Source organism: Solea senegalensis, linkage group LG12 (genome assembly GCF_019176455.1).
Source record: "Solea senegalensis isolate Sse05_10M linkage group LG12, IFAPA_SoseM_1, whole genome shotgun sequence".
NCBI classification, from domain to species: domain Eukaryota; kingdom Metazoa; phylum Chordata; class Actinopteri; order Pleuronectiformes; family Soleidae; genus Solea; species Solea senegalensis.
Window position 1 is genome coordinate 14,237,747 of NC_058032.1, and position 26,590 is coordinate 14,264,336.

The 26,590-nt window shown below is 40.5% G+C and overlaps 2 protein-coding genes across 3 annotated transcripts; one reads left to right on the forward strand and one right to left on the reverse strand.

Moving 5' to 3' along the window:
* Window positions 1-835: 835 nt before the first annotated feature.
* On the reverse strand, window positions 836-18,895 carry ergic1 (endoplasmic reticulum-golgi intermediate compartment 1). 2 transcript variants are annotated; one of them, XM_044040113.1, is made up of 10 exons: window positions 18,738-18,895; window positions 12,287-12,348; window positions 9,006-9,078; window positions 8,504-8,598; window positions 4,958-5,082; window positions 4,326-4,430; window positions 4,176-4,236; window positions 3,790-3,890; window positions 2,473-2,595; window positions 836-1,991 (listed from the first exon to the last, which is right to left on the reverse strand). In XM_044040113.1, the coding sequence occupies exons 1-10, from the start codon at window positions 18,755-18,757 to the stop codon at window positions 1,884-1,886; spliced, it is 873 nt and encodes a 290-aa protein (XP_043896048.1). In that variant the 5' UTR covers window positions 18,758-18,895; the 3' UTR covers window positions 836-1,883. The 2 variants fall into 2 exon arrangements, with proteins under 2 accessions (XP_043896048.1, XP_043896049.1); XM_044040114.1 differs by lacking the exon at window positions 12,287-12,348.
* A 3,799-nt stretch (window positions 18,896-22,694) lies between these two features.
* On the forward strand, window positions 22,695-26,212 carry dusp1 (dual specificity phosphatase 1). Its single transcript, XM_044041140.1, has 4 exons — window positions 22,695-23,350; window positions 23,583-23,728; window positions 24,006-24,225; window positions 24,890-26,212. The coding sequence occupies exons 1-4, from the start codon at window positions 22,942-22,944 to the stop codon at window positions 25,243-25,245; spliced, it is 1,131 nt and encodes a 376-aa protein (XP_043897075.1). The 5' UTR covers window positions 22,695-22,941; the 3' UTR covers window positions 25,246-26,212.
* Window positions 26,213-26,590: the final 378 nt, after the last annotated feature.

Here is a 26,590-nt window from a genome sequence, read left to right on the forward strand (position 1 = left end):
TCTCTTTTCTCCGTGAGTCAGTGTTCCAGCAAACCACAGGTTCTAGGTCCAGATCTTGTCATGCTGTGGCAAATTACAGGTCACCATTAAGCTACTCTGATGATCCGCGTAATGAACCACTCAAACAACACAAGCAGACATTTGCGGTTTCTGTGTCATGCAGTGGAGGTGGAGACGCTCGGCTATGTGGCACCAGGAACGGGGAACAAGTGACGGAGGTAAACAGAGTGATGTAGGCCGAATGAAGGAGTGACTCACACTAAGCACCGCTTATCAGTGCTGGACGTCAGCATGATGATAGCTGTGGCAGCTTAACACCCCTTTTTTACATGCTCTCAACACACATGACAAGCTGCGGGGTTGTGGAGATGAGCAGCGTCTTGGGTGCAAAGTCCACTTTCACAACACACAGACAGAATTATCACAGCCACTGCAGCTTAATGAGTGTTGCGACATCCGAGGGTCAATGGGCAGTATTTCTTTCTATTTTTTGCTTTCTTTATCGTCATGCGAGCCTGAGAAGTTTGAAAACTTCAGATATTGAGATACACTTCCATCTTACTCTGGCATGCAGCTGAGGAATTTTGACCGGAGTGCATAGGAAAAGGGACAAATAACAAATGAAAACAATTAGAAACAATCACCTTATCTCTCACTGCATCTTAATCCAATTCTGCTACACCTGTGTGTGAAGTACATGTGAGGAAATGAAGATGAGTCTGCTTACACCACAGATAATGATGTTACTTCAAGAGGTCAATATTTTCTCAGGTGGTGCTTGGTATGAAAAGTTTGAGAACCACTGATCTAGAGAAAGAAAGTGTACAACAGTCAGTGTCTTCTATGGTGCCTTTACTTGAGGAACACATAGCATTACATAGAAACTTGAGACAGAACTTAAAACGACCTTAACAGAGCAAAGACTGGCTCCGCTGGCCCGTTAACTATCACCAATCGCGAGCAGAAAAAATCTGCAGTGACAATTGTATGAAAGGAAAAAAAAAAAATCCCTATTTACCAAAATCTTACAAGTTCTTCATGGAATAACTTTTAAGTAAACAAATTCATGTACCTATCACGGTATTTAAAAGAAAAATCACTGAGATGGAATAATCCAGCATTGATGAACTATATTGTATTCAAGGAATGATAGAAAATAAATGATCCCAGTGTAAAAAAAGCAAAACATCTACAAATACTGTAGCAGTAACATGAATAAAAGAATGTGTAAAAAAAAAGAAGAATGACTGGTTTTAGTAGCAGCCACTGATACGTATTAATAAAAGGTGATTATAATCCTTCAAGATTGAGGAGTAAACCTAAAGGCACAGTCTGAATACTGGAGATGAAATAAACACAAAGCAACACTTCCTTCAAATAATCAGACCCTTTGGCAGTATTAGGGAAATAAACACAGTATAATTAAAGTGATTTTGTGTTTGACTCAAAGTAGGAAATGACGGGTAACGCATCACATTTCACTTAGTGTTTAACACTGAACGTCAGCACAAATCTCGGCTATTTTCTTTGACTTGATTCTAAAAATACCAGCCCTCACCCACACGAGTTGAACCCTGACACCGATACTTAAGACTTCATCTCCACAGTATCAAAACAGCTTCCCTTCTCCTCCGCTCTGTCTGAAGATGCAGGAAGTGGACATGCGATAGTCCACGTCCGCACGTCAGTCGGGCTGATGGAAGCTGAGAGGAGCTTTGGTAACTGAGAAGCAGTAGTTGCGTGGTAGCCTGGTAGTTACATCATGTGCCGGTGCCGCTTCACAAGGAAGTCGCATTCAGGCAGGACTGGATGTAGCTAACAGGCTATCAACTTTGCACTTTATAAATAGAGGATGTGGGGCGAAAAGCAAGCAGGAGCCATCCTCATGACATCTTCCCGATCTGGATCTTCTTCCAGGCCTCTGAAGCGGTGAATATACAGGAGTCGATGATGCCCGCGACTGTGAACGTCCCGCCGACGATGGCACAGATCTGCAGGAGAGCGAGTCAAGTCTGTGAGACGTTTCCTCAACAGATTATAAGCGGCTTTAGTATCAGCCGGGTTTTAATCAAATCGAATCACAATAATACATTACGCCGAGGCCTCGGTATGTGCCGGTATTCAGCATAACTCTGTTGCTGCTTGACTCAATCTTACACCATGACTCACAATCACGCTATAAGCACAGTCATCTCCTACGCCTGCCTTAGGTCATGATATACTCAGACAACACACAAAGACAAATAATGGTGTAGCTCATCAGCAAAGCAGCCAATCTGCTCCTGACCACATCATCAGTCAGCAGGAAACTTTCCTCATGAGGTGGTGCGGGCAAAATTCCACAAACTAACAGGGTCAGGTGGGAGTGGAGGCAGGAAGATGAACACGGGAGATAAAATGTTTTTTCTATAAACAAACAAAACTGTTCGGAAAATACTATTTCTGTCAAACTCCGAGGGTGATTTTACTCACTGTCGTGACGAAGCGGTAGAATGGCTGTCTCCTCTCTGTGTACTTGACTGTGATTGGACTGAGGTCATATCTGAACCAGATGGCCGGGATGATTCGGCCCGTGTGGCTGTAAGCGATATATTCCTGTGTGGATAAGGAAGAAGAAATAAATACATTTCTCACCAACACTGTGAAACCAAAAATCAATCATTCCCCAAAGTGTGGGCCACAACCTCCTGGTGGGCTAAGAGGGTACTGCAGGTTGGCAATGAAAACATTTTCAGTTCTTTTTTTTAATGAAGCTCTAAAACACATACAATATTATATAATAATTCATTTAGAAAAAGTTGTAATGTTTATTATATTATATGAATCCATTACTAAATTTATAATCTGTGTGAAAGTTTTGTTTTTTCGGGCCAAACAAGACACTTGAGAACATCATCACTTTCAGGTTTGAAAAGCACTGATCAACATTTTTCCACATTTTTGGATATTTTACGGACCAAACGCTCGCTTGAGAAAACAAACGTTAGTTGTAGCCCTAAACGTTAGTTTCCAGCAGTTTATGACATGCTTAATACATGTGAATACTTGATCATAGTCTTGTGCATTGATGACAGATGTGATTTTAGGTCCTTTAAAATGGGCCAAAACATTCTAAAGTTTGAGAATGGCTGTCATGAAAGAAACCGTTCAACAAAAAACTGTTTACATTCCGGGAATCAGGTCCCGTCTAAAAAGTTGCGGAATTAGCGTTGTAGTTTCAAGCCTCGGATCAAGTGTCACTGGTGGGCGTGTAACAAAAAAAAGAATGAAGATATTTCTCGACTCAGGGGAAACTGAGGTTAGGTTTTCAAAAATAACACCCCTATTCTAGTAATACAAAGCTAAATGCTAATCGGTGAAGATTCCTTTAATTGATAATGAAACACTGCACACTGAAAACAGACTTTTTGTGTGCCTCAGCTGGACCTGTATTTATGCACTGGCCATGAGGTTTTGGATTTTGGTCAGGCCCTCATCCTCCCTGCTTCACAGCTGACCTGGACTGTTATTACTACAAACTCCAAACCCAGCTGTCAGTGCAGTCAACACAGTTCTGGGATGTATGTGTGTGTGTTTATGGTTTGTTGACATCTAGGCAACTTTTCCAGTCACTGGGGGTGAGCTTTCAGTTCTGGGTGGGTGAACAAGTTAACATGGCAGTACGTGCTCGGGCCATATGTTGGGATGGCCACGCTGCTTCCATGACGAGTGAAAAAAAAAATGACTCAGTGGTATGATCTCATGTGAAGGATGGAAAGAAGAAAAAAAGAAGAAGCAAGGATACAGAACCTTGTTGGCGACGGTGTACTGGTAGGAGAACCTCTGTCTGCCTGAGAGATCTTCATACACTGTTGGGACAATCTTCAGTATGTAGTCATGTGAGGCCAGAGCTGCAAAAACAAAAGTTGTTTCATTTTTTAAAAGAATGTGGGTTGAAATGTCCAAACATGGATGTGGTTGTGATCATGACGCATCTGACTGGAGTTTTTTTTTTTTTCTTCCTTTCTTAGGTGCAGTGTCAGCTGAAACCAAATCAAGGTTCCACTTGATTTGGTTTCAGCTGGCGTTCACCAGGCGTCTTCATTTCAACTGCATCATGCGAGCACAGCCTTACTTAAACGTCACACCGTGGTGGTTGTGATGAGTGCATGTGCATTGTGTGTGTGTGTACGTACGGTTAGATGACAGCTTGTCAGCCCCTCCCAGTGCGTTGAAGGCTCCTTGCACTTTTTGAACCTGTGACAAAAGAGAGAAAAGGGAGATTAGTGTCGTTCCGGCGGATTTGCTCAAACCGTCTACGTGCAGGTTTCTGCGTGAGATCCGACCTGGAGCTTTTCCCCAAAGGCCAGCTTGTGGATGGTGTGGGTCATGTCAGGGTTTTGGGGCTGCGCTGTGGCACTGTGTGTCGAAACATGGAAGTTTCCTGGTACCTGGAGACAAACAGACAGACAGACAGACTAACGTGGGGAACAGCACGAGCAATAACATGTAACACATTAACTTAACTTAGTGATCAAGCCTGAACGCACTCGCGCTTAGTCGGAAACTAAATGGCCCTTTTGCCTCCGGAGGTACAAATCTATCCACTTTAACGTGTTTCACAAATTTGCAATTATTCCACGAGTGAGAGTGTTAAATGTACAACTGCTGGGTTAATCATTTTAAAACGCAGTGACGCACAGAGTAGTGGTGTCACAAATAAGCCATCACAAGACCCAAATTTCACTATGCTGTCAGATGTAAGCAAAAACCTCGAGCTATTTCATTTAACATAACTACATTTTTTAAGAGGGAGAAGTAGGTCAGCCTCATCTGACTCAGACAGGGATCAGGGCCCCGTTTGACTCGCCTCCAAGACCAATAGGCGACGTGTATAGTCCACAAACTCATGACCCACAGTCCGATTTTTCCTGAAAGGGTTTCATTCAGTGTGTTTACTTATGTGATGAGGCCTTACTTTGTTAATGGTGAACTCTCCCTCAAAGCGACAACCGTCGCCTTGGTTGAGAGGGATCTTCATGGAGTTGTCGATGAGACCGACCTCATGGCGGCCCATCTCATCCTGGATGTCCAAGCCCACCACTGAAAAAAAACAACAACAAGAAAAACAGCACACAATTAACAAATAGACATTAAACTGTGTTAATCACAATTAAAACATATAAGAAGAACAAGAATCTTTTGCATTAGAGACTAATCTTGAATAAATACATTTTCAAATAACTTTGAGTCCAATAATGACTCAAACCCCCCCACTAATATTTGTTTAAAATAGACTATAATTAATGTAATTAATAATTATAATCAACTCAAGCTCTACACCAAACATTTGGTGATTCCCACAGATCTGACCTTTGACCACAAGGCAAACAATGAATGAAATCACAAGTTTAACCTAGAGCTCACATGTCAAAAAAACCTCATTACAACCCCTTGGACTAGACAACTTGCTGTTATTCAATATCAAATTTTGACATCGAAGGAGTTCATCACATGAGTGTCATTGAGCCAATAGGAGGAGTAGAAGAAAACACAACTTAAAATGCGTGTGAAGCGATGAAAAAATGTCTCTTCTGACATCAAATGTATTACCACCTAGGCCAAATTTGAACGTTTAAAAAAAGTTATGGGTTTAAAAATGAGGTTTCTCGACAGGAAACATTCAGCAGCATTCTGGCGGAACCACAACCACACGCTTTAGTAGGAGGGGGGGGAGTAAAGCAGCTGAATGTCGCTGTTCATGTGTATTTGTAGAATATCAACATAAACTTTCTAGTATCAAACCACGTGTTTAACATGTAGTGAAGCAACATTTTCACCATTTTGGTCACAGTTTAGCAGCAGACAACAACCGCTTTTAGTCAAAAAAAAATTGTATTAACTATTTTCTAACGTGTGGCGAGGAGAATCTCTGCTCTTTTACACTGTGTGTGAGTGCGTCTGTGTTGTGTTTTGAGAAGCTGGCACTTGTTTAATGTCCAGATGATGTAAAATGCACAGAATAAATATAAGACCAGACACTTTGCTCTATGTTTTACGACCGGTCCAGTTAAAACAACACATTTACTTTTTAGTGTAAAAAATTACATTTTTCCACATCCAAATATCGATATTGATACCATATCAAAACGTTATCTTTAATCACTACCCAGCACTACCACCCTGCGAGTCATAATTGATTTAACTTAAAGGTAGTTTCCCTTATAATGAGAATAACCATTAGCTGCAGCTTCTTGGCCACATTCAACAAGCAAAAACACACTTTAAAAGTAAACACATCGAGTCCAAACACATCTTCTCTCTCCGTCCGTCTGTGTTTTTCCATCTTGACTGACCGCACCCCCTTCCCCCCGCCCCCCGCCCCCCCGCAAGCCGCTGTGCACTGGCACACTGGCAGTGGCCTATTTTCAGAGGCTGCTGTGCTCAGGGTTGGCCAGCAGTGCAGAGAGGGATGTCTAGAGGATCTGTGCTAAAAACATCCACATAGCGTCGGTCTAACCTTTGACATTCAAGACAAATTTGACCTCCCGCTCAACCTGATCTCCTCTCGATGCCGATCTCAAAATACAGTGCACAAATCAAAGTCTGCCACTGAAAGTGTGGGAGCTGGTGTTTCTCCTTTTTAAGACTTTTGAAATGTATAGTGTGTGTGTATGTGTGTGTGGATGGGATTATTATTGTAAGGGTTTTACATGAGGCTCTACTTTTCCATGAAGTCACAAATCAAGACCAAGCGACCTGTAAAGGTCAGTGGAGGGAGACGGTGTTTAACTTTGGAAACCGTGGAGCAGAGCAGAGCAGAGCAGATAAATAGTCAAGAGGGATTTTTTTTTTCCATGATGAGAAGAATGTTTTCTCTCTCCCAAGTAAATTTGTAATGTGTGACAACCTGTTTGCAGGCCTGGAAAATAAACTGTTGTATAATATTAACTCGCAGTGGCGGGGAGGGAGGGCTGAGGACCATTTTTGCTCATTACATGCAGCTGCACTGTGGTTACACCAACGCGCTTGGCCTGATATTTCAGAGAGCCCCACATTTCTGCAGCAAAAAAAAAGAAGTTTTGACTCTGAAAATAAACAAAACCAGCATACATGTAATCACCGTCAAACGCTTTCATTGAAAGCGGCAGGGGACGTCCTTTGTTTAGAGAACAGATGCCAAAAAACACATGGGCACCAGCTGTGTCGGCTTACCCGAGTCTCTCTGACACAAATCTGGACTTCATTTTTGCTCATGAGTCTTTATTGGCTTCACCATTTTTGGATATTGGTCCAACTTAATGACTGTGTGTGTGTGTGTGTGTGTGTGTGATTTGTCAGTGGACATAGTTTCTGAACAGAGTCATGACGAGCAAATAGCCGGTGACGGCTCCGGCCTGCTCACTTCACTGACATCAAGGTACAGTAGATGAGCCAACAGACTTTATATATGAAACTCAGCTCACAGCTGTGTGGCAGCACGAGAGCAAACCGAGGCAACGCTAACTGGAGCGTTGGTTGTTGGTGTTATTTACAGAATACAACACGGCAGGGTAAACAAGCGAGTATGTACCGAATCTGCTCTTCAGCGCAGCCACTCCAAACTAATGACACTTTACCGACCAATCAGGTGATTTGCGTGAATACATTCAGTGACACCGGCTTTACTGGGTCCACGGACTGTTAAAACAAAACCAGGTCAAAAAGTAGGGCTGTGCAATTAATCAATTAAATGATTGAATTGAAATGAATTAAACACGTCCCGTGTTTGTGTGCCATCTGAAATGTGAAAAGACCTGTTTGGATGAAATGTTTTTGTAAACAGGCACCTTTTTTTTTTTTTTTTTACTTTATCTGCAAAATGTGAATGTTAATGAAAGTTATGTCTGCACTATGTGAGACCCAATGTGAGTTCCTCAAGAGAAGGCTTTTTTATTTCATTTCTGAAGTGAGTTTGAAGTGAATCTTTTCTGTATATGCTCAAAACAGTAAATATGGTATCACTACTTCTATTTTTTCAATGTACAGTACATAATGTATTAGACCAACACCCAATGTAAGGTTTATGCCACAGCTGCCCTAAATTAACAGCATTGGTAATGATCAAAATCATTGTTTATGTTTCTGTAATGTATGTAGAAGCTCTTTTACCAAAATGATATTTTTAATGCTAAAACATAATTATTATTATTGTTATCCATGAATTTTCATGTATTGTTTTACAGCACATTATTATTTATTGATTAAGATCTCATAATACAGTTGTTTACTTGCATTCCTGAACAGAAAAAGTTAGTTTTAGTGGTTGAATGATCCACATGCAATACCTTCACACACACTGTGGGAATCATAAGGATCATTCTGCATTTGCCAATATGTCGTGTTAAATGAGAGGGAAGTATGATACTGTCTGAAAAGGGAAAAACAAACATAAACAGTGTGGGAAAGACAACACACAAAAAGGAAAAAAGGGAAGTGTCGCAGAGAAACTGAGAGTTGTATGTGTATATATGTATATACTCACAATCACAGTGTAAGTTTGGCAAACTGATGTTTAAACTCACATCTATCTTCCCACCACTGTCTTTATCAGGATCATCCACATACAATTCATTTACACTGTCATGGACGGAGAAAAGAAATCAAAGGTTAGAAAAGCGGAATACAAAAGCAAATACACTTTTTTCCCCAGACATGTCCTTAGCAAACCTCATTAAGAGTCAAAGGATTAATCCTCTGCCAAACTTCCAGTACAAAACACTTGTGTGTGTGTGTTTCATTTCCTTCGTGTCACACCCTCCCCAAAGTAATCCCTTATTACACATGGCCAAGAGGCTGACTCATACACAGAGCCAATTCCCAGTGACAAAATTGACCCACGTTCACTGGTTACAACACGGGTCAAGCAAAATACATCATAATGTGAGCAATAATGTTCATGATTAAGTCAATTTCAGGTGGCAGCGGGGTAACAGGATGTTATGTGGTAAGCAGCAGTTGTTGGGGGGGGTTGGTACGATACTTACATTTCAGTGGCTATGAATCCCGTCAGCTCAGACAGGAACAGGAAAAGTATGAAGACACAGCAGAGGATGGAAACTGTGGGCAAAGAGGAAGAACGTCAGATTGAATGTCTTGTTTATACTCGAGCCACCGCTGAGCTTACACATGGCACTTCTTTCATACTAATCTCACGTTTCAATAAATGACGCAATCCAAGTGGCTGACCTAAGATCCTGACATTAATGAAATCATGGCAGCTATAAAAATCTTTTCCTAAATAGCTGTTTTACTGGCGGTGTCAAGTCTGCCATTATGCAGGTTTTTAAGCATCTTCTCACACTAATTAAACATTTTATAGCAGCACAACAGGCAGCCATTACCGCATATCTGCTTTGAAAAAGGTGAGCTCATGCCACGTACAACCTTTTTAAATTACAACTCGAACAAACTCGCAGACAATTACCCAAGACCAAAAATGGCTGTTCTCGAGAAGCTTGAAGGATTTAACAAAAAGCTGAACAGGGAGCAGAGAAGGAATATTAACTTTAAAAATGAGGTGTTTTTATCCAGTCCGAGCCAAGATAAAGTCTGGGTTAGAAAAGGGGGAAGGAGTCAGGCTGCCTGTTTCATTTCATGTGTCAAACAAATCAGCCAAGTGTCACATAAAACAATGTCACGTGTTTTCGCGTGTCCGCGCAACTGTGGCCTATCTGTGGCGAGAGTCTCGATCAGAAAGCTCTCGCTCAGCAGGCGTGTTTACATGACGACTGTCTCCTAGGATCGCACCATCACATGACCTTGTGGTTGATGAAGCGTCACTGCCAACCCTGTGGCTGACAGAGGCTTTACATAAAGTGGTGTTCAATAGGGAGTGTCACTATGACACACAGGTCACCAATTCAGGTTCATCCAAAGCCTTTTGAGCCTCAAATATGAGATTACCAAATATGAGAGTAATACACTGCTGTTGGTTTAGACTTAAACAATAGGGCAGATGATTCATTGAGATCTCAAAATTAAAGCCTGTACATGAGATGAAAGGGGCTCAGAAGTTGCTTTATTCTAAAAGCCTTTTTTTTATCAGAGCTGTGACAAATGACTCAGATACACTAACACGGTGAGTCAATCTGAAACTAGCACATTTCAATGACCAGATGTTCTATTTATTTTTGTTCTGCTTAAAAAGTTCACTTTTTTTAGGTCAGTACAAGCAGGGCAAACAAATATTCAAAAGCATTTCACAAATATTCAAAAACAAACAAAACAAATCAAAAAATTGCGTCAAACAACTAACATACATTATGTCTACAGTGTGTTGGGCTCTGGAAAACCACAGTGGGAAAAAAACCACACAGATGTATTGTTCAAAGTAAATACCGTAAAACTGAACCCACAGGAATGTGACCCTAAACCACAATAACAAAAGCAGATGGGGTTAAATATTTGACCTTTTGTGAAAAGAGGGAGCCTGTTTTCTGGTTGCCTCTGAACCAGGCAAATCAAAATGTAAGCAAAACTGCTGTGGGTGAAGCAATTCAGTTCAGTTAATATCCAAATCAACCACATGCTCTCACCCCTAGACAGAGGATGGAGACAGGAAGGGAGTCCACTCCATACAGGAAGAACTTCCTTATGGGTGGAAACTGTGTGCGTGTGTATCTTTAGAAATCTCATTCTACTCCTTGTCATCTACAAAAGTGTTTGAAATTGATTAAAACTGTTCCGTATCTGTCAGTGATTACACTGTTTGTCCATGCTGTCATCAGTTGATCATTTCGTTCTCCTGTGTACTGTCATCACATGGCCAATGAATAATCAACAATGAGAAACTGACGGAGCCAAAAATGTGTCATCAGGTGTTTGCTATTCTATTAACCTGTGAATAATGAACACAATCCCTGAATAGACAGTGACATGTTTATGACAAACAGGAAACACATGACCTGACAGGAAAAAACACACACTCAGATCTCCACTGATGACTTCTCAGGTGCCTGTAGGCAGTAAAAGAGCATGATCATTAACATTCTTATCATACTCGGTGTGCTAAAACAGGTACTGCGCAATTAAGTTGTACCTTTTAAAGTGGGACACGCTGGTACTTGAAGTACAGCTGTCATCCGCTCCCTGTTCCTAAAACACTCATCATGTCAGTCATCTAAAAACAGTGCACTGATGGAAATACACTGTTTAAAAACAGTAACTGAATTTAATGTCGTGGCTCATTAGTGAATATCTGTGACCTGTGATAATCATGAATGGAGACGAACATTAATATTTCTTATGAGTGAGAAATCCTTTCTAGCTCACCCACATATAGTCCTTTCTGATTAATTATTTATAAGTAATATTAAAGTAAAGTAATTATTTTTCACTAAAAAAACAGTGCAGACAGAAAATAGGAGCTAAAAACTCAAAAATATTAGCTAAAGAGTCATAATTATGGGATAAAAAGTCTAAATTATGAGACAAAAAAAATCATATCTTACGGTCAAAATTCCAAAATATCAAATCTGCGGTGGCTCTCACCAAATATGAGTTAAAAAGTTGAAAATATGACCTAAAAACTCGAAATGATGATAGTCGAAATTCGAAATGATAAAGAATATTTTTCCTATCTGTGATGTTTCTGACCACGGTAAGTTTGTCTCCAGTGGTTTTTAAGTACATAGTGTTCCTATCTTTGAGTTACAGCTTTCTTCTTTACTTTTTTCTCTGGTTATTTTTGTTTTCAACTAAAATAAACACAAACTGTTATGCTACTGGAAAAATTGAAACTAAATGCTACCCATAGCCTTGTGCCATTTAAAGCTAAATTAGCAAGTAAAACAGTAGTAGCTAATTCGTTTTTGTGCTCAGCAACAAAGAGTCGGGCTTTGTTCAAAACAACAGACCAGTGGCACCTGAAATTATCACTAACAAACAACATTCAAGTGTAAAATAAACATTATACGTCAATTTAACACTTTGTCACCTCAGACTCACGCTAGTGTTTCTCTTATTAGTCTTATTAAAGGCTAAGCGAAAAGGAGGCACTTTCATATTTTTAAGCACAAATTCATGAGTCAGTCCTTTCAGCTAGCAAGAACGCAAATAGGCACATTTTAAAATAGTAAGAGAAGCAGAAGTTGGACTTTATTAAACCAAAACTGAACCAAACATTTTGCACACTGTTGCAATTTTTATTCAACATTCCATGGTTTTAAATATACATGTGGGCAATTTGTTTAATCAACATATCAAAAAACCCTGCCAAAAGCACGGGCTCATAGTTTTGGCCTGTTGTGTGTGAAACAGTACTCACTGAAAGCTCCTGTGTATGTGGGCTGGGTGAGATCTTTTGGCACTTTCCTGTAGATATCAAATCTGAGCGGGGAAAGGAAGAAAAAGAAGGAAAGGAAGAGTGAGAAAAAAAGCAAAGCAAACGTAAACACGCTGCGCGCTGACAAAAGAAGCACATTCTGTACCCATAAGGCTGTGCGATATTACAGAAGAGAGGTGGAATGTTTGCTGTGGACCAGTGCCATCACACTTAACATGTCCACCCACACACACACACACACAAAACCATTATACCTCTTTCTTTGAATGCATGCTCTGTAATTCTGACCTGACCCCAGAAGAGGACTCTCAAACATAGACACGGGAAAACACACACAAATGAAAGGAGACACACAGCAATATAAACACATTGTTAGGTTTACATGGCGTTAAGTGAACTAATACAATATTGGACAGTAACTGCAGCGGTGAAATATCCACAGTCTGTAGATGGTAAAATCTTCAACATCATTTTACCACCAGTGGATTGTGTGTAAATCGGTGAATCACAAGCGCACACAAACAACCGTGTAATATTGTTGTTGCCTATTTGGGGAGCTGAGTAGGGGGGAAAACTACTCAACACCAAAACTATTCAGGTTCATGAGTTCTTACGCATGTCCTTTTTGGGCAGTGAAACGTTCTTGACCCCAAACTTCACTGCCGATTGCACAACCACCACCCACTTTCTCTTCTCAGCATTCCTCGTCTCCATCCAAAAACACTCGCTTCACATTTCTTCCACCAAGAGGCTTTAGGGATATAATCACAATTCCAGGTCTGGTCATAGTTCCCTGCTCTCGCTTCTTTATTTTTTTCAAATCAACTGCACAAGAAATCCTTGGATCCTAAACTTCTCAACCAACGTTCTATCACCTCCTGGTCTGATCCACATCTCTAACTTCCCGCTCCCATGTCCCGTTAGTTTTAGATCACTGTGCTCTCATAGCAGGACTGGCAGGATATGTGGGGCAGACAACCCAGGGAGCGGATGCCGGTATCAGGATCAGAATAACTTGACAACTCATGCTGTAACAGACAAAGTCTCCTTCCTCACATCCTCTCCACCCAGACTCAGTATACTGATCTCCTGAGACGACCAGACAGGTGGAGCACAGTGATGTAGCGCCACTTTTGTGTGATAACCGTGGAACTTCTGTTCATTATCCTCTTTGTGACTTCAGTTCAAACATCAACTGTGGATTGTCCTGTGAAGACAAGACACTCTCACCTCTTTTTATTTAAACTACAGGACTGTGTCAGGCTGGTCAGGAACAAAACAATACATTTATTTGTTAAATGTGAGATGTGATTACACTTTTTATACAGTGGCAGTTACTAATTAGTCGATTTTTATCATAATTGCAATAAATGTCGTTTTTACACCAGAGTGTAAAACATTTCACACATCTGAACATTCAATTATTAGTTAGGTCTCACATCGTATGAACAATAAATCACTATATACTGAACATTTTTGTTTAGATATGGGACAATATACTATTGCTCATCATCAAAACACTTCAACTTCCATTATCGTGTAATCATCAAGGTCTACCTCACAATATACAGTCTCAATGATTTATTTATTTATTTTTATTGGGGAGACGCATCTTTCACCATGGTTTATTATTAGGGCCCGAGCACTCACACAGTAGTGCGACGACTTATTGATCTTAGTTAAAATCCCTTACTTTTCACTAAAAGATACATGTATCCTATCTGCTTTATGTTTAATAATCAAAAAAAGTATATTAACCCATATTTCTCCAGTCAACGCAATATCTCCTTTTGGTCGGGATAATCGTGACGGGAAGCTTTTATATCGTCCCACATGCCTACATTTCATTTGTTATGCTGATACATTGAAATAAATTATATTGTAATTGCTAAATTATTGTCCAGACCCACTGTAAACCTATACATATGAGCAAGGACATTACTCCAGTTTTCACTTCACACCTTCCATGACAAGAGAATTGTACAGGTGAGTATTGTAGATACACAGAATATATAAATGATACTAGAATTACGAAAGGAAATACATTGACTTCAACATATTTTTCCGAGTGTAACATGCAATCTAAAACATACTGACTTCCCTTTATAAATCATTACATTTAAGCCTTTATGTTTACCAACATACTCTGTCCTCAGTATATTTGACTAATCCTATCACACCTTTGATACACATATTTATTTTTGGGTTGAATGAGTACTCGGTGTCACTTAATTGCCCTCACTGAGAACACTTTGTACCATGAATATTGATGAGGTCTCTTGAGAGTTCACCTCCTGGTCAAAAGTTGCCTTTCACAATTTCCTGAATTACAGTCAACACATCTCCCTCCCTCCGTCACCTCCCACGTCTCTGTCTTCAGTAAAAGGGCGCAGATGTTTTGTGTTCAGTGAGGACATGATGTACCAGTATCCCTCTGTTGACACCATTGAGTGCAAGTGCGGGGCCGTATTTCAAAGAAGGAGCCCTCGCTAAATGAACCACATCTCGCAAATGAATGAGAGCGAGTGAGTCAGCGTCTCATCCAGTTCAGATTCATCCTCTCACATGTAAGGATGTGGGCAACAACATGTGCAATTCTGTGAGTCAGTTTCTTACCCTATAACTACAGCAGCATCCGCGGGAGCCAATAAACAATGTCATGTGCAACTCGGTCATAAAAACGTTATATTCAATCATTCAGTATACATAATACTTGAAGTGGGCCGGTACTGTTCAATACACACTATTACTGTTTTGAGTACCAGCTATTTTGATTTGCATACCGGCACTTCTCACATGATGCCGGTTTTCTGTTTACGTTATCGGACCAATTCATTTTTATGTTCATTATGTGAAATTCACCTGTTCTCACAAGAGTCCAGTGTTTGTTTCTAGCATTTGGAGTTTGCAATGTATGCTTTGTCTATATCATTTTAAAGGTGCAGGAAGCACCAGTAAACATTTTCAGACATTTTCTGATTTTAAAATGACTAAACAACTAATCCCTTAATCGAGAAAATAACCAGCAGATTAATCGATAATAAAATAATTAAAACAATTTGACACAGTTGAAATGTATAGTACTGAAGTATTTGAAGTGTGCCTCAACACAGTAACAGACAGACTGAAGGAGAGCTGTAACAATTACTCGGTTATTAATCGATCACTAAATGAATCGTCAACTATTTTGATAATCGATTAATCCGTTTGAAGCTTTTTTCATTATTAAAACAAAATTTCTAAATGTTTCAGCTTCTTAAAAGTGGGTATTTTCTGGTTTGCTCAACATAACAAAAAGATTTTGGTATGAGAATAAAAAAAAGGCATTTGAGAATATCATCATTTCCAGATTTGGACAAACACTGAGCGACATTTTTCAACATTTTCTGACATTTTATGGACAAAACGATTCCTTGACAGATTACTAGATTGTGAAAATAATCGTTAGCTGCAGCTCTAGAATGAAGATTTAAAAAAAATGACAAGAAAGGTCTCGTAATGAGGTTTGCTGATAGAAAGAACGCCATAACAATGTTGAACAGGCAAAAGGGATTTAGTCCAGCAACATTCTATAAATAGATACCCTACACTAGCATATGGCATAACTTATGGTAATCATGACTAACACCCTGGTGTTTCTGAGAGCGTGAAACAACCAGCTACTTGGTCAACTGAGTGATTTCCAGGTGTTGCAATGCAAGTTTTGTAAGATCACGGTCGGAGAATCAAGACAAGTGAAGCATCCAAACAGGACATGACCACTTCATAACTCAATGATATGTCTGCTCTTACACGGACCTCAAACTCAGGTAATGGAGTGGCACAATCAAGAGAAACGCCACATGACATGATGTGTGCCGGTAATACCCTTTACTCATTGCATCACGGCTGCGCTCTCAGGGTAAAATGACAGCAACTGTTGCCGTGTGTGAGCTAAGGCAGTGGTCAATTTCATAACGGTCACCATGATTACAACTACAAATCCCTGATATATTCATTTTTCAATGACGTAAAACAGAGAAAGCAGCAAATAGTCACAGATGAGAAACTGGAAATTGTTGAGTCACTCTTTTATGATGAATTATTATTTTGTGCCGTTAGGTCTAGAACAGAATCTGATTACAGGCTCTATCAAGCAGTACTATCAGACTATGTCAAACTGCTGAATGATCATATTTTTGACTGAAGATTTTCCATGTTCCGTGTTTTTTTTTTTCCAGTCATACTCCAACCTGCTAGTGCAATGTTGCCATTACCTCCATCTGTCTTTGGGTGGAATGACTTTGAAATATCCAATTGTGATTATTTTGACTGAAATGACCGTTGCAACAACACACCATCAGTAGGGTAAACATAACCTGTCTCGTGGAGGTCTAAACCCAGCTCACGTTCCCCATTAGAAAATTCAAAAATATTCACATAACTGTTTTCATTCTTTTTAGAAAAACACATTTAAAATACTAATACAGCGTGTGCAAATCTGTGTGAAATAAAGATGTTTCCTTCTGTGTGTAGAATATGATGTGTAGGTCAGGATAATAGTTAATCTAAAAATGGTATCACTTAATTGTTCAGCACCAAATTTGAACAATTAAAAAAGTTTAGAAATTGGGTTTCAAATCATGTCAAATTCATAGATGGATGGATAGATGTCTTGTTTTGTTGGACAAAACACCTTCCTATAGTGTCTGGGATTTTTTTTTTTTAAACAGACAAAACAATTCTAACACCTGTAATAAAAATCCTCTCAATTTTGACAAAGACTGGAGGGGTTATGTGTATTCAGAATGTAACATTACCACAGAGTGGCCAGTATCTGCCCGGTAACAATGTGCTCATTCAACAAACATCCTGTCCTTTATTTTGATTAGGGTGTGCTCTATTGACAGTTTCAACAGCCCCACACAAAAGGTGCGACTATCCCTGTGTACAATATACTATAGATGAGCTGAATGGATGTGCACTGCCTGCAGTCTGGTGTATTTTTGACAGCTGTTTATTGGTAGCTAATGGTCCTGAATGTATATTGAGAAGATACGTGAAGGTGATGTCACTGTGATGACTATTGGTCACAAAATGGCAGACCACAGGTTGTCTGGCCTTTACAGGACCACGGGTACATGAAATTCAGATGAGATGGAGGATTATTGGCTGAAAAAGTATTTAATCTACACAAAAAAAGTCAAAAAGAAAAGAAAAACTGCACAGATTACATAATAGTTACAACTATTCTCACTTGTGCTACATGGACACATACTGGATATATATCTAGGACCACATACTGCGGTGACACAACTGTGATTTGAAAATTCTATTCAATTCAATCTCTTTTTCTGTGTCCATGCAGCCCTGAAAACAAACCTTATCTGAGTCACATCATGGGAAAAACATTAGTCACATGAGTCACTTTAACATGGCAATGGGAGTAGAACCCAATGTTAATGTTGTAATTTGCATGCAACACTCCACAGGGCCACTTTTGTGCAAATTGTGTCTATTGCAATTACATCTATACCAGAAGAAATGAAACCATGGTTGAACACATAATGTACATATCAGTCGTAGACGTGTCATAGATGTGTCGTAGAGGGATTAAGGAAAAGGGAAAGAACAAGGATGAGAATCTGTGGTAATAACTTCACTGTGACTAGTATGGATTGCAGTTGTAGGTATCTGTGACATCATCCTTATTAGTCAAAATCACAGTTTCAGATATCTGCTTGATATCTTTATTTGTCAGAATGGCGTCACTGATGACCTAAACTTGATGATCTTGAACTTGATTCATGGCTAGCCACAATGACGTTGTAGATATCTGAAACTGCAACTGTAGTTTTGCAACTTTGGTAACGAAAATGAATTTGATGCGAGTTGGAAAATTGAAATCCACATGTCCTCCCCATCCATGTCACCTGATGCAAGATACACACGTATGACGCAAGTTTGCATTGACTTTACATGTAATTTGTTCGAGCAACAGGTTGTCACTGTGTTTGGTGTGAACATAGATACCACCCTGACGATTGTACTGTTCTACCTCTGATATAGGGAATGTTGCTCTATTTTTAAGTTGTGTTTGAGGTTCAAAATAATTAACTAGTTTCCTCAATTTTCACTAAAACTCGAAAATAATCAGTTACCGTGATTATTATGTGATTTTATTTTTCTTAATCGCCATATGGATACCGCCCATCCCAATTCTGACGTGTGGCAGATTATTATTCGCGTGAAGAAAGTTTGCACATACAAAGGAGAGACCGCAGACAAACACTCATTGAGCGACATACCTGAGGATCTACTCTAGCTGTTCTATAACCTAAACGACAATGTGACCCATTCATGGCAATCGTGGGCTGCTCGTTAAAGGCGATGCTGGGGCTCCCGCTGCCCCGCACGTCATAACCCCGGTGAAGGGAAGAAGCCCCGTACTCACCTCCTAACATCGAAAGGCATGGTGATGATGATGTTTGCACGTTTGACTATGGAAGTTAGCGAACAAAGCTAAAAACAACGGGTTCCAGCACGAATCTCTTCAACGCTACCGGTTGTTCGTCGGTACCGGGCTGACGTCAGCTTAGGACGCTTTGCAAAAGCTGATTGGCTGAGAGTGACTTCCTGTTCACGATGATTCTTCTTCCGCCCAGAAGCCGTCGTCGATTTTTTAAAGTGACAAAGCGGTTTTCAACATTTCAACGGTAGACCGTATACTCACGACGGGAATCTGCAACGTCATTCTTACAAGTTAAAAGTTGAAGTCATTATGACGTCACTTTTGTCATTCGTGTATGGGGTTTGTCATTATAGATATATCTATAATTTAGCAGATTTACAACATCTGGATTGTGGGATGTGTCGTCCATGTCGGTGTCGGTGGTGAACATTAACAAAAGCTGTGTTGTCATCAACAGTCACTAAGACTGATTAGCATGCTTAAAAACAACAAGGGGGAGGGGATTACCAGAAACTACAGTTTGTGACTAGTCAAAATACCATTACAGTTAGTCAAACTTGGCGATTAAATGTTAAAAAGGCTTGCCATGAAGACAGAAGCCCGTCAGTCTGCATGACTGTTGTAAAAATATATATTTAATTTCATGGTAATAATAATAATAATAATAATGATTTGGCTAAGCAAGTAATACATTTAGATTGACCATATTCTATCCAAAAGGATGTTGTTTTCAAATACACAATTCAAAACATAGTGTACATATATTTGTTCTGTTTCATTCACCGAGTGACCTCCATTAATCCCTTAAAAATAATAATAATAATAATAATAATAATAATAATAATAATAACAATAATACCGGAAATTAAACTAAGCACTCTGATTAAGTACTCGTGTATTATTTTAGGTTTTATGATTAGCCATAATTTGATTTAGAGAACATTGTGAAAAACCATAACAAATGTCATTGTAACACATTCTTCCTGTTTTGCATGCAATACACGCACACACACACACACACACACACACACACTATAATTATCCAGAAAGATGTTGTCGGTAATTATATCATTACATGTATTCTACCTTAATTATTATTATTGTTGTTATGAAGAAGAGAACGTCCCTTTTACTACTCTTAGTACACCGACCTACATACTGTATAATAAAAAAATTGAGGAAATTGCCTTGAAAACATTTTGAAATGACAATTTGTGTGGCAATGTCAAATGACTGTTCATCGACAGCATGCATCGATTCACACAAAGGTCTGAGAACATTTTAAGTGCTAGTGTAATGTTCATTCATTACAAATGCTTATTTTGCTTTCACTAGGCTCAACATTAAAAAGATGAAAAGAAAATTCAATGCTTGTTCTAACGCAGTTCAGAATTTTACATATTACTTATATCCACATCCGATATTGGTGCCTAGGTATTTTGCACAGATTTAGACTGTCACAACCCACAGTGAGGAGACAGAGAACTTCAACCGTCACATAGGAAAATCCAGAAACTCTATCGTGTAAGGTTTTTCCCATGAACACGTAATTTGTACGCACAGTATTTGAAATGAAATGGCTCATGTAGCTAACTGCCATTGAGACATCAAAATAGGACAGACACTGTGTTTTCACACCGATTGCTCAGATGTTGCCCATGGCGACAATGACAGTAAATAGTCAGGGGTGACAGCAAGTGACAGCGAGTCCACACCACAGGAAATGCCTCTGTCATTCTCTGTTCCACTTCCCTTTCTGGATGAGAGCTACACTTGGTGATGGGAATTGAAAACAAAACAACTCAAAGCAAGTTAAAAACAACTCTGGCTCTACATTTAAATACTTTGTTGCCCACAGTCCACCATAGAAACATTTAAATCTAGGTTATTATTGTGAGAGATTTGCACTGATCACTATCATTAACAGTTTCTGTTTGTACAATATTCTGAGAACAAAGATGCCAAATACCAATGGTCATTTTAAGGTAAAAATAACATTTACTGGCTAAATTTGGTGTGTTTCCCCAGGTGATCATCGTACTCAGCTCACTCTTTTTCAGGTGTTTAATTTCATGCACCTTCGTCCATGACCTGGGGGGAAGATGCATTTACACTTAGGACAGATTGTTTGGGTACAGCCTGTCTTCAGACCCTCCTTCCTTGTATAGTATGTAACATTCCTGCCTTGTGGCAAGTGCCTCACAGTTGACTCATCTCACCGGAGTGTGAGGTTTAACCGGATGGATAGTTTTTGCACTCTGTTGTGATTGGTTGAGTTTCTGTCTTTTGAGCTTCCCCTCCCCCTCTTTCTTTCTCACATAACACCATCCATCGCCCCGTTAAAACACAAGGCCAAAACAGTGTGAATGTGGATTCAGCAGGTCCTCACAGTCCTCTCATGTTCAACTTACAGAAAAGTGAGAACGACGTCACTGTATGTTTATCCTCATCTATAGGGGCATGAGAAACCACGCTCCTACATGTAGTGTGACAGACTCGAGTCAATTTAATACAAGCATATTTTCTTATATGTATGTGTTACATTAAAACACAATCAAATTAAACAGCTGTACCAGGATTCTGAAAGTAGGGCATGTTTACAACACTACCTGTTTTTAAGCTTGCTCAGTAAACATTTGTTTCACAACAAAACAATCCCGGCATGTTTCTGCTGTGTGTCGTTCGAAGACACAAGTCATGAACACACCCTCTTCTCAGCTGGCGCCTGTCTTCTGTCAACAGCGATCCTCCGGGTTCCTTATTATGAGACAGCAGTGCTGTCCACTCTGAGTCAGTAAACCACACCAACAAATGAAAAAGGTTTCCCAGGGTGACTGCCATCATGTGTTTTTTCCCCATTCTGATATACACTGATTTTGGGAAAACCACCTTGCCCAGCTGTTTCAATTAGGTCACAGATACGACATAACTTACAGGTCAAGAGTTCTCCATCTGCTGTTGTCTTCCTGGTACACCAGTGTTTTTGTTTCTCAGCATGTGGAAATTTACTGGACTTCAGATTTCTATACAGTGATTAACTTTTATGGTCCGCCTTTGCTCTCGGGGCATTGAACACTATGTACCTCTGACTAATAAAAACAAAGAATAAACTTTTATGGTGCCTGTGGCAGATATTTACTTATTATCTTGTTATTTGTCAAACTCTCAGGTGAAGAGGCAAAATTGAAATCCAATTAAACACTAACATCATGGAAATTTTGACACATTCCTTTTATGCTGTCATACAGATGCAGACACTTAAAAGGATAAAATCCAACAGTATGACAAGTATAATAACCTGTGAGAATGTAAACAAAATTCAGCCAATTGTAAACCCAATATAGGAATAAGTATGCAAGTGCCTAAAAAACATGTCAAAAATATATCAGAATGAATAAATTTACCTAGAACTAAAATAAGGTCATTAAAAGTGACTATACTGATGACTATGTGGAAACTAGTTTAAAAAACAAACAAACACAAATACACTCACTCACTCACTCACATGAACACTGAGATCATCACTTATGACTAGTGATCTGGGCCCAACCCATAATGTCCTCATAAGTGAATTCATACTTTATGCCTTTGACCTTTGTGACCAGATACATATGGGCATAAACCAATAAACCATATCTTTGTTTTATATCTTTATGTACTGTTGAGAAGGAAACAAACAGACAAAAAAACAAAAAAATATCAATACAGAAAAAGAAAGAAAGAAAGAAAGAAAGAACTCTTGACACCTGACACCGCGTGCCCGCGTACGTGCGCTACGCGTGTACAAAAATGTCACGCATGTGCGCGAGCCCCGTTGTGTCCGGCTGAGCTCGGGGCGGGCGCGAGCGATGACGTGAGCAGATTTGGCAGGACGCCAGGAGAGGCGGGTCCTGACGTCAGTGACCTCGTTCACAAGCACGGGTTGTATATAAACGCTTTTCACCGCGCTGTGAAGCAGAAGTTACTCACCGTTCAAAAGTTTTCAGAAGAAAAACGATACCTGGATACAACTCAAAAGAAGAGGGAAGGACCAGAGTCGATAGTCTTAAGTGTTTGTTTTTTAATCTTGTTTTAGTAACGAGGTTGTTTGTTTTTAAACGGAACAAAGGACTTCGCCGCTTTAACGGTCACTTCGTAACTAGAGAAGAAATTATTTTTGACTTGTTTTCCTGCCACTCGCGCTTTTATGTACTTGGATTTACTGCTTTTATCCTGCCGTCCTACTATGGTCATAATGGAGGTCCCCACCATCGACTGTGCGTCCCTGCGTGCCCAGTTGAAGTGCGCCAACCCGGGCTGTCTGTTGTTGGACTGCCGATCGTTCCTCTCCTTCAACTCGTCCCACATATCGGGCTCCACTAACGTGCGCTTCAGCACTATCGTGCGCCGGAGAGCCAGAGGGGGTCTTGGCCTGGAGCACATTGTCCCCAATGAGGACACTAGGACCAGGCTGCTGACCGGAGAGTATCAGTCTGTGGTGCTGCTGGACGACCGCAGTCTGGAGCTGAGCCAGGCCAAGAAAGACGGGACGTTGATGCTGGCAGTCTCGGCGCTGTGTCGCGACCCCTGTGGAGCCAGTGTTTTCATTCTTAAAGGTCAGTTTAAAAGTGTGTTTTATTGTGCAGCACAGTTGTTTTACTGTCTCCTAACAACGGGGCAACACATGCGGATTACAGCTGTCACCAAACCAGCTGGTGCTGCGAGTAAACAGTGATCCAAAATAGCCCCATGAGCAGTTGGCACCTTTTCACAGACCTATACTTAGTGTGGATGTGTCTCTGTGCTGTGATCTGATCCCGTTCTCTCTCTTTCGTCTTTCTTTTTTAGGTGGCTTTGAAATATTTTCCACTGAGTATCCAGAGATGTGCACCAAACCTTCCCCTCCTCAAGGTCTGAGTTTGCCCCTGAGCTCCAGCCGCCCTGAGAGTGCGGACCCAAGCTGTAGTCCATGCAACACTCCTCTATATGATCAGGTTTGTTTGTGTTTACTATTGATAGATAGACATACTGGGGAAATGTTTGTGTTATTCCCACACAGATAACAAACTATTAATATAAAACATCTAAACACAAGAATACTTTATATAAAATATTAAAGAGGATGTACAGATAAGAAATTACTACAGCAGCTATACAAAGAAAATGAATACAGTATTTGAATACAATTTGAAATCTAAGGACATACGATGGCATTATGTTATGTCATGGAGCTGATGTTGACTGTTTTGTTTGTTTTTCCTCTGTCTTTAGGGGGGTCCTGTTGAGATCTTGCCTTTCCTGTACCTTGGCAGTGCTTATCATGCCTCCAGAAAAGACATGCTGGACTTGCTGGGAATCACTGCTCTAATTAACGTCTCTGCAAACTGCCCCAACCATTTTGAGGACTCCTTCCTCTACAAGAGCATCCCAGTGGAGGACAACCACAAAGCTGACATCAGCTCCTGGTTCAATGAGGCTATCGAGTTTATTGGTGAGTGCGTCCGCCGTTTTTACAACTTTCTAACAGTCAACTGCCCCAAATGTTCGCACCTTTCGCAACTGCCACCTCCTTGGGCTCATTGGTTACAAAAGGTTACACCCCACCTCACTCTTTGACTTCCCAGATTTAAATTTTAAAAAGTTCCCTCCAAAACAGACCAGCTGGCTCGGCACAGACCCCCCACTTCCAACACAATAGTGGTTACATCATCACCACCTCTGAGGCGTAGATAAAGGGATGCCCCCTTTTAATGAATCGTGAGGCTGTGGCCCCAAACTAGTTTTGTAGTGGACAGGATGGCGGGGCTTGAATGGCCCCCTCCACGCCACTCTTTGTTCTGGCTAAACAAAAGGCAATTTCTCCTCACTCACTGTCGGCCTTCCTCCCAGATCAATAGCCCCAGCAGGGGTCTGTTCCCCTCCTTTGTCTCCTCTGACTGCCTCCTTTGGGGATAACCCCCCACAAACTCACACCCCGCACCCCTATTAACGGTGTTCCTGTGTTTATAATGAGCGCTGTTGAATTTAAATAGTAGCTGAAAGTGTTGCAAGGACTTTTGTGTTGGTGGTTTCCTGTGACAGTGTTAAAACCTTAATTCTAGATCTTATCATCCATACAGTGTGCTAATCTGGCTTTCTCCTTTCTTTACCCTTAGACTCGGTGAGAAACAAAGGAGGCCGTGTTTTTGTACACTGTCAAGCTGGCATCTCCCGGTCCGCCACCATTTGCCTTGCCTACCTAATGCGGACTAACCGCGTGAAGCTGGACGAGGCCTTCGAGTTTGTCAAACAGCGCCGCAGCATCATCTCTCCCAACTTCAGCTTCATGGGCCAGCTTCTCCAGTTTGAGTCCCAGGTCCTGGCCTCGTCTACATGCTCGTCGGAGGCCGGCAGTCCGGCAATCGGCAACAACAGCACGGTCTTCAACTTCCCCGTCTCCATCCCCGTACACACCTCTGCTGGTCAGCTCTCATTCCTCCACAGTCCTATCACCACCTCTCCCAGCTGCTGAGGAGAAGAAGTGGGCAACACAGACTTTGTTTGGACTTGAACTGCACCACAGGAGTGACTCGAGTCAGAGCACAACCCTAAACACACAGTCCTGAATATGATTCGTTTCGTTTTATGGTGATAATTGTATATCACAAGAACGACAGAATGTGAGCTGTTGATCAGGGTTAACGCATTCAACTCTGATCTGCTCCTTACATCTCTGTAGGTCAATCTCATAATTTCAAAGGGAGATTTGATGACTACCAATGAGCAGTATTGATGTTTAACCTTTTAAATGTGAAAGTCATCCGCAGTTCAAAAACCCAGATGAATTGGGATATGGCTGGAAAAATAGTTAAGTTATTCCCTTTTTGAGGAAATTACGAGTATCTGAATATTCTTTATTCAAGTGAAATTTTTTTTTTTCATGAAGGCAACTGCTTTTGATAATCACAATCAATATTTTAAGCTAAACAAAATGGAGAGGGCTAACAGTTGTCTCAGGAAAGTTGATACATCCTCTCACATGCCCAGCTGGCTTTCTGTACTGGTCAAAGAAAGCCATCTGAACCTGTTGTGCAAAAAGTCATTGGAGTTACTCCTTCATACGACGAACAATGAATGTAAAACCCCCTTCTTCAGTGTAGATGTGGCAGAGATCTTCACGTTCCGTGGAGAACTGTGTGGGGTTGCCAATTAAAATGCCAGCATCTGCCTTCCAAGACATCACCGCAAAACTTTGACGATCCTGACAAATCGGGGAAAGCGACCATTGAATACCTCATGTTTCTGTACTGTGTACTGCAGCGCTGAGGGAGACGGGAGCCCCGAGAACTACTAACATGGGGCCAGGTAGTCCTCAGTGTCTGGATTCTGACATATTTATTGAACTAAAGTAATATATTTCTTTAACATATCTATTTTTTTCACATGTTTGTCTAAATATGTTTTTTATACTGTTGAATAAATCTCATTTGACTTTTGTACTCCGACATCTGCTCATTTTTTCATCTGTTATATTGAATCACTTAATTTAATAGAGGAAAACAAGCAAATGCGCATATTTTGAGTAGCCATGCCAGAGACATCTTTACACCATCCCTCTATGCTTTCCCATGCAATGGAATCCTATTCTATATCTGCACAAGGATTTTGCCCTCATAAGACGCATGATGTCATAGCATCAGCCATTGTTTGGGCCACACTCCCTCTCTTTCTGAACCCATCTGAGACCAGGGTAACAGCAGGAGGCTTAAAGAATCAGCCCGAGGATCCCTCCCTCCGCGGCCACAATAGGAGCAGCTGCAAGGCGTTTGGGAAAAGTGTGACAACTAAAGGGCTTTCAGGGCTCAGTCAAGCACCGG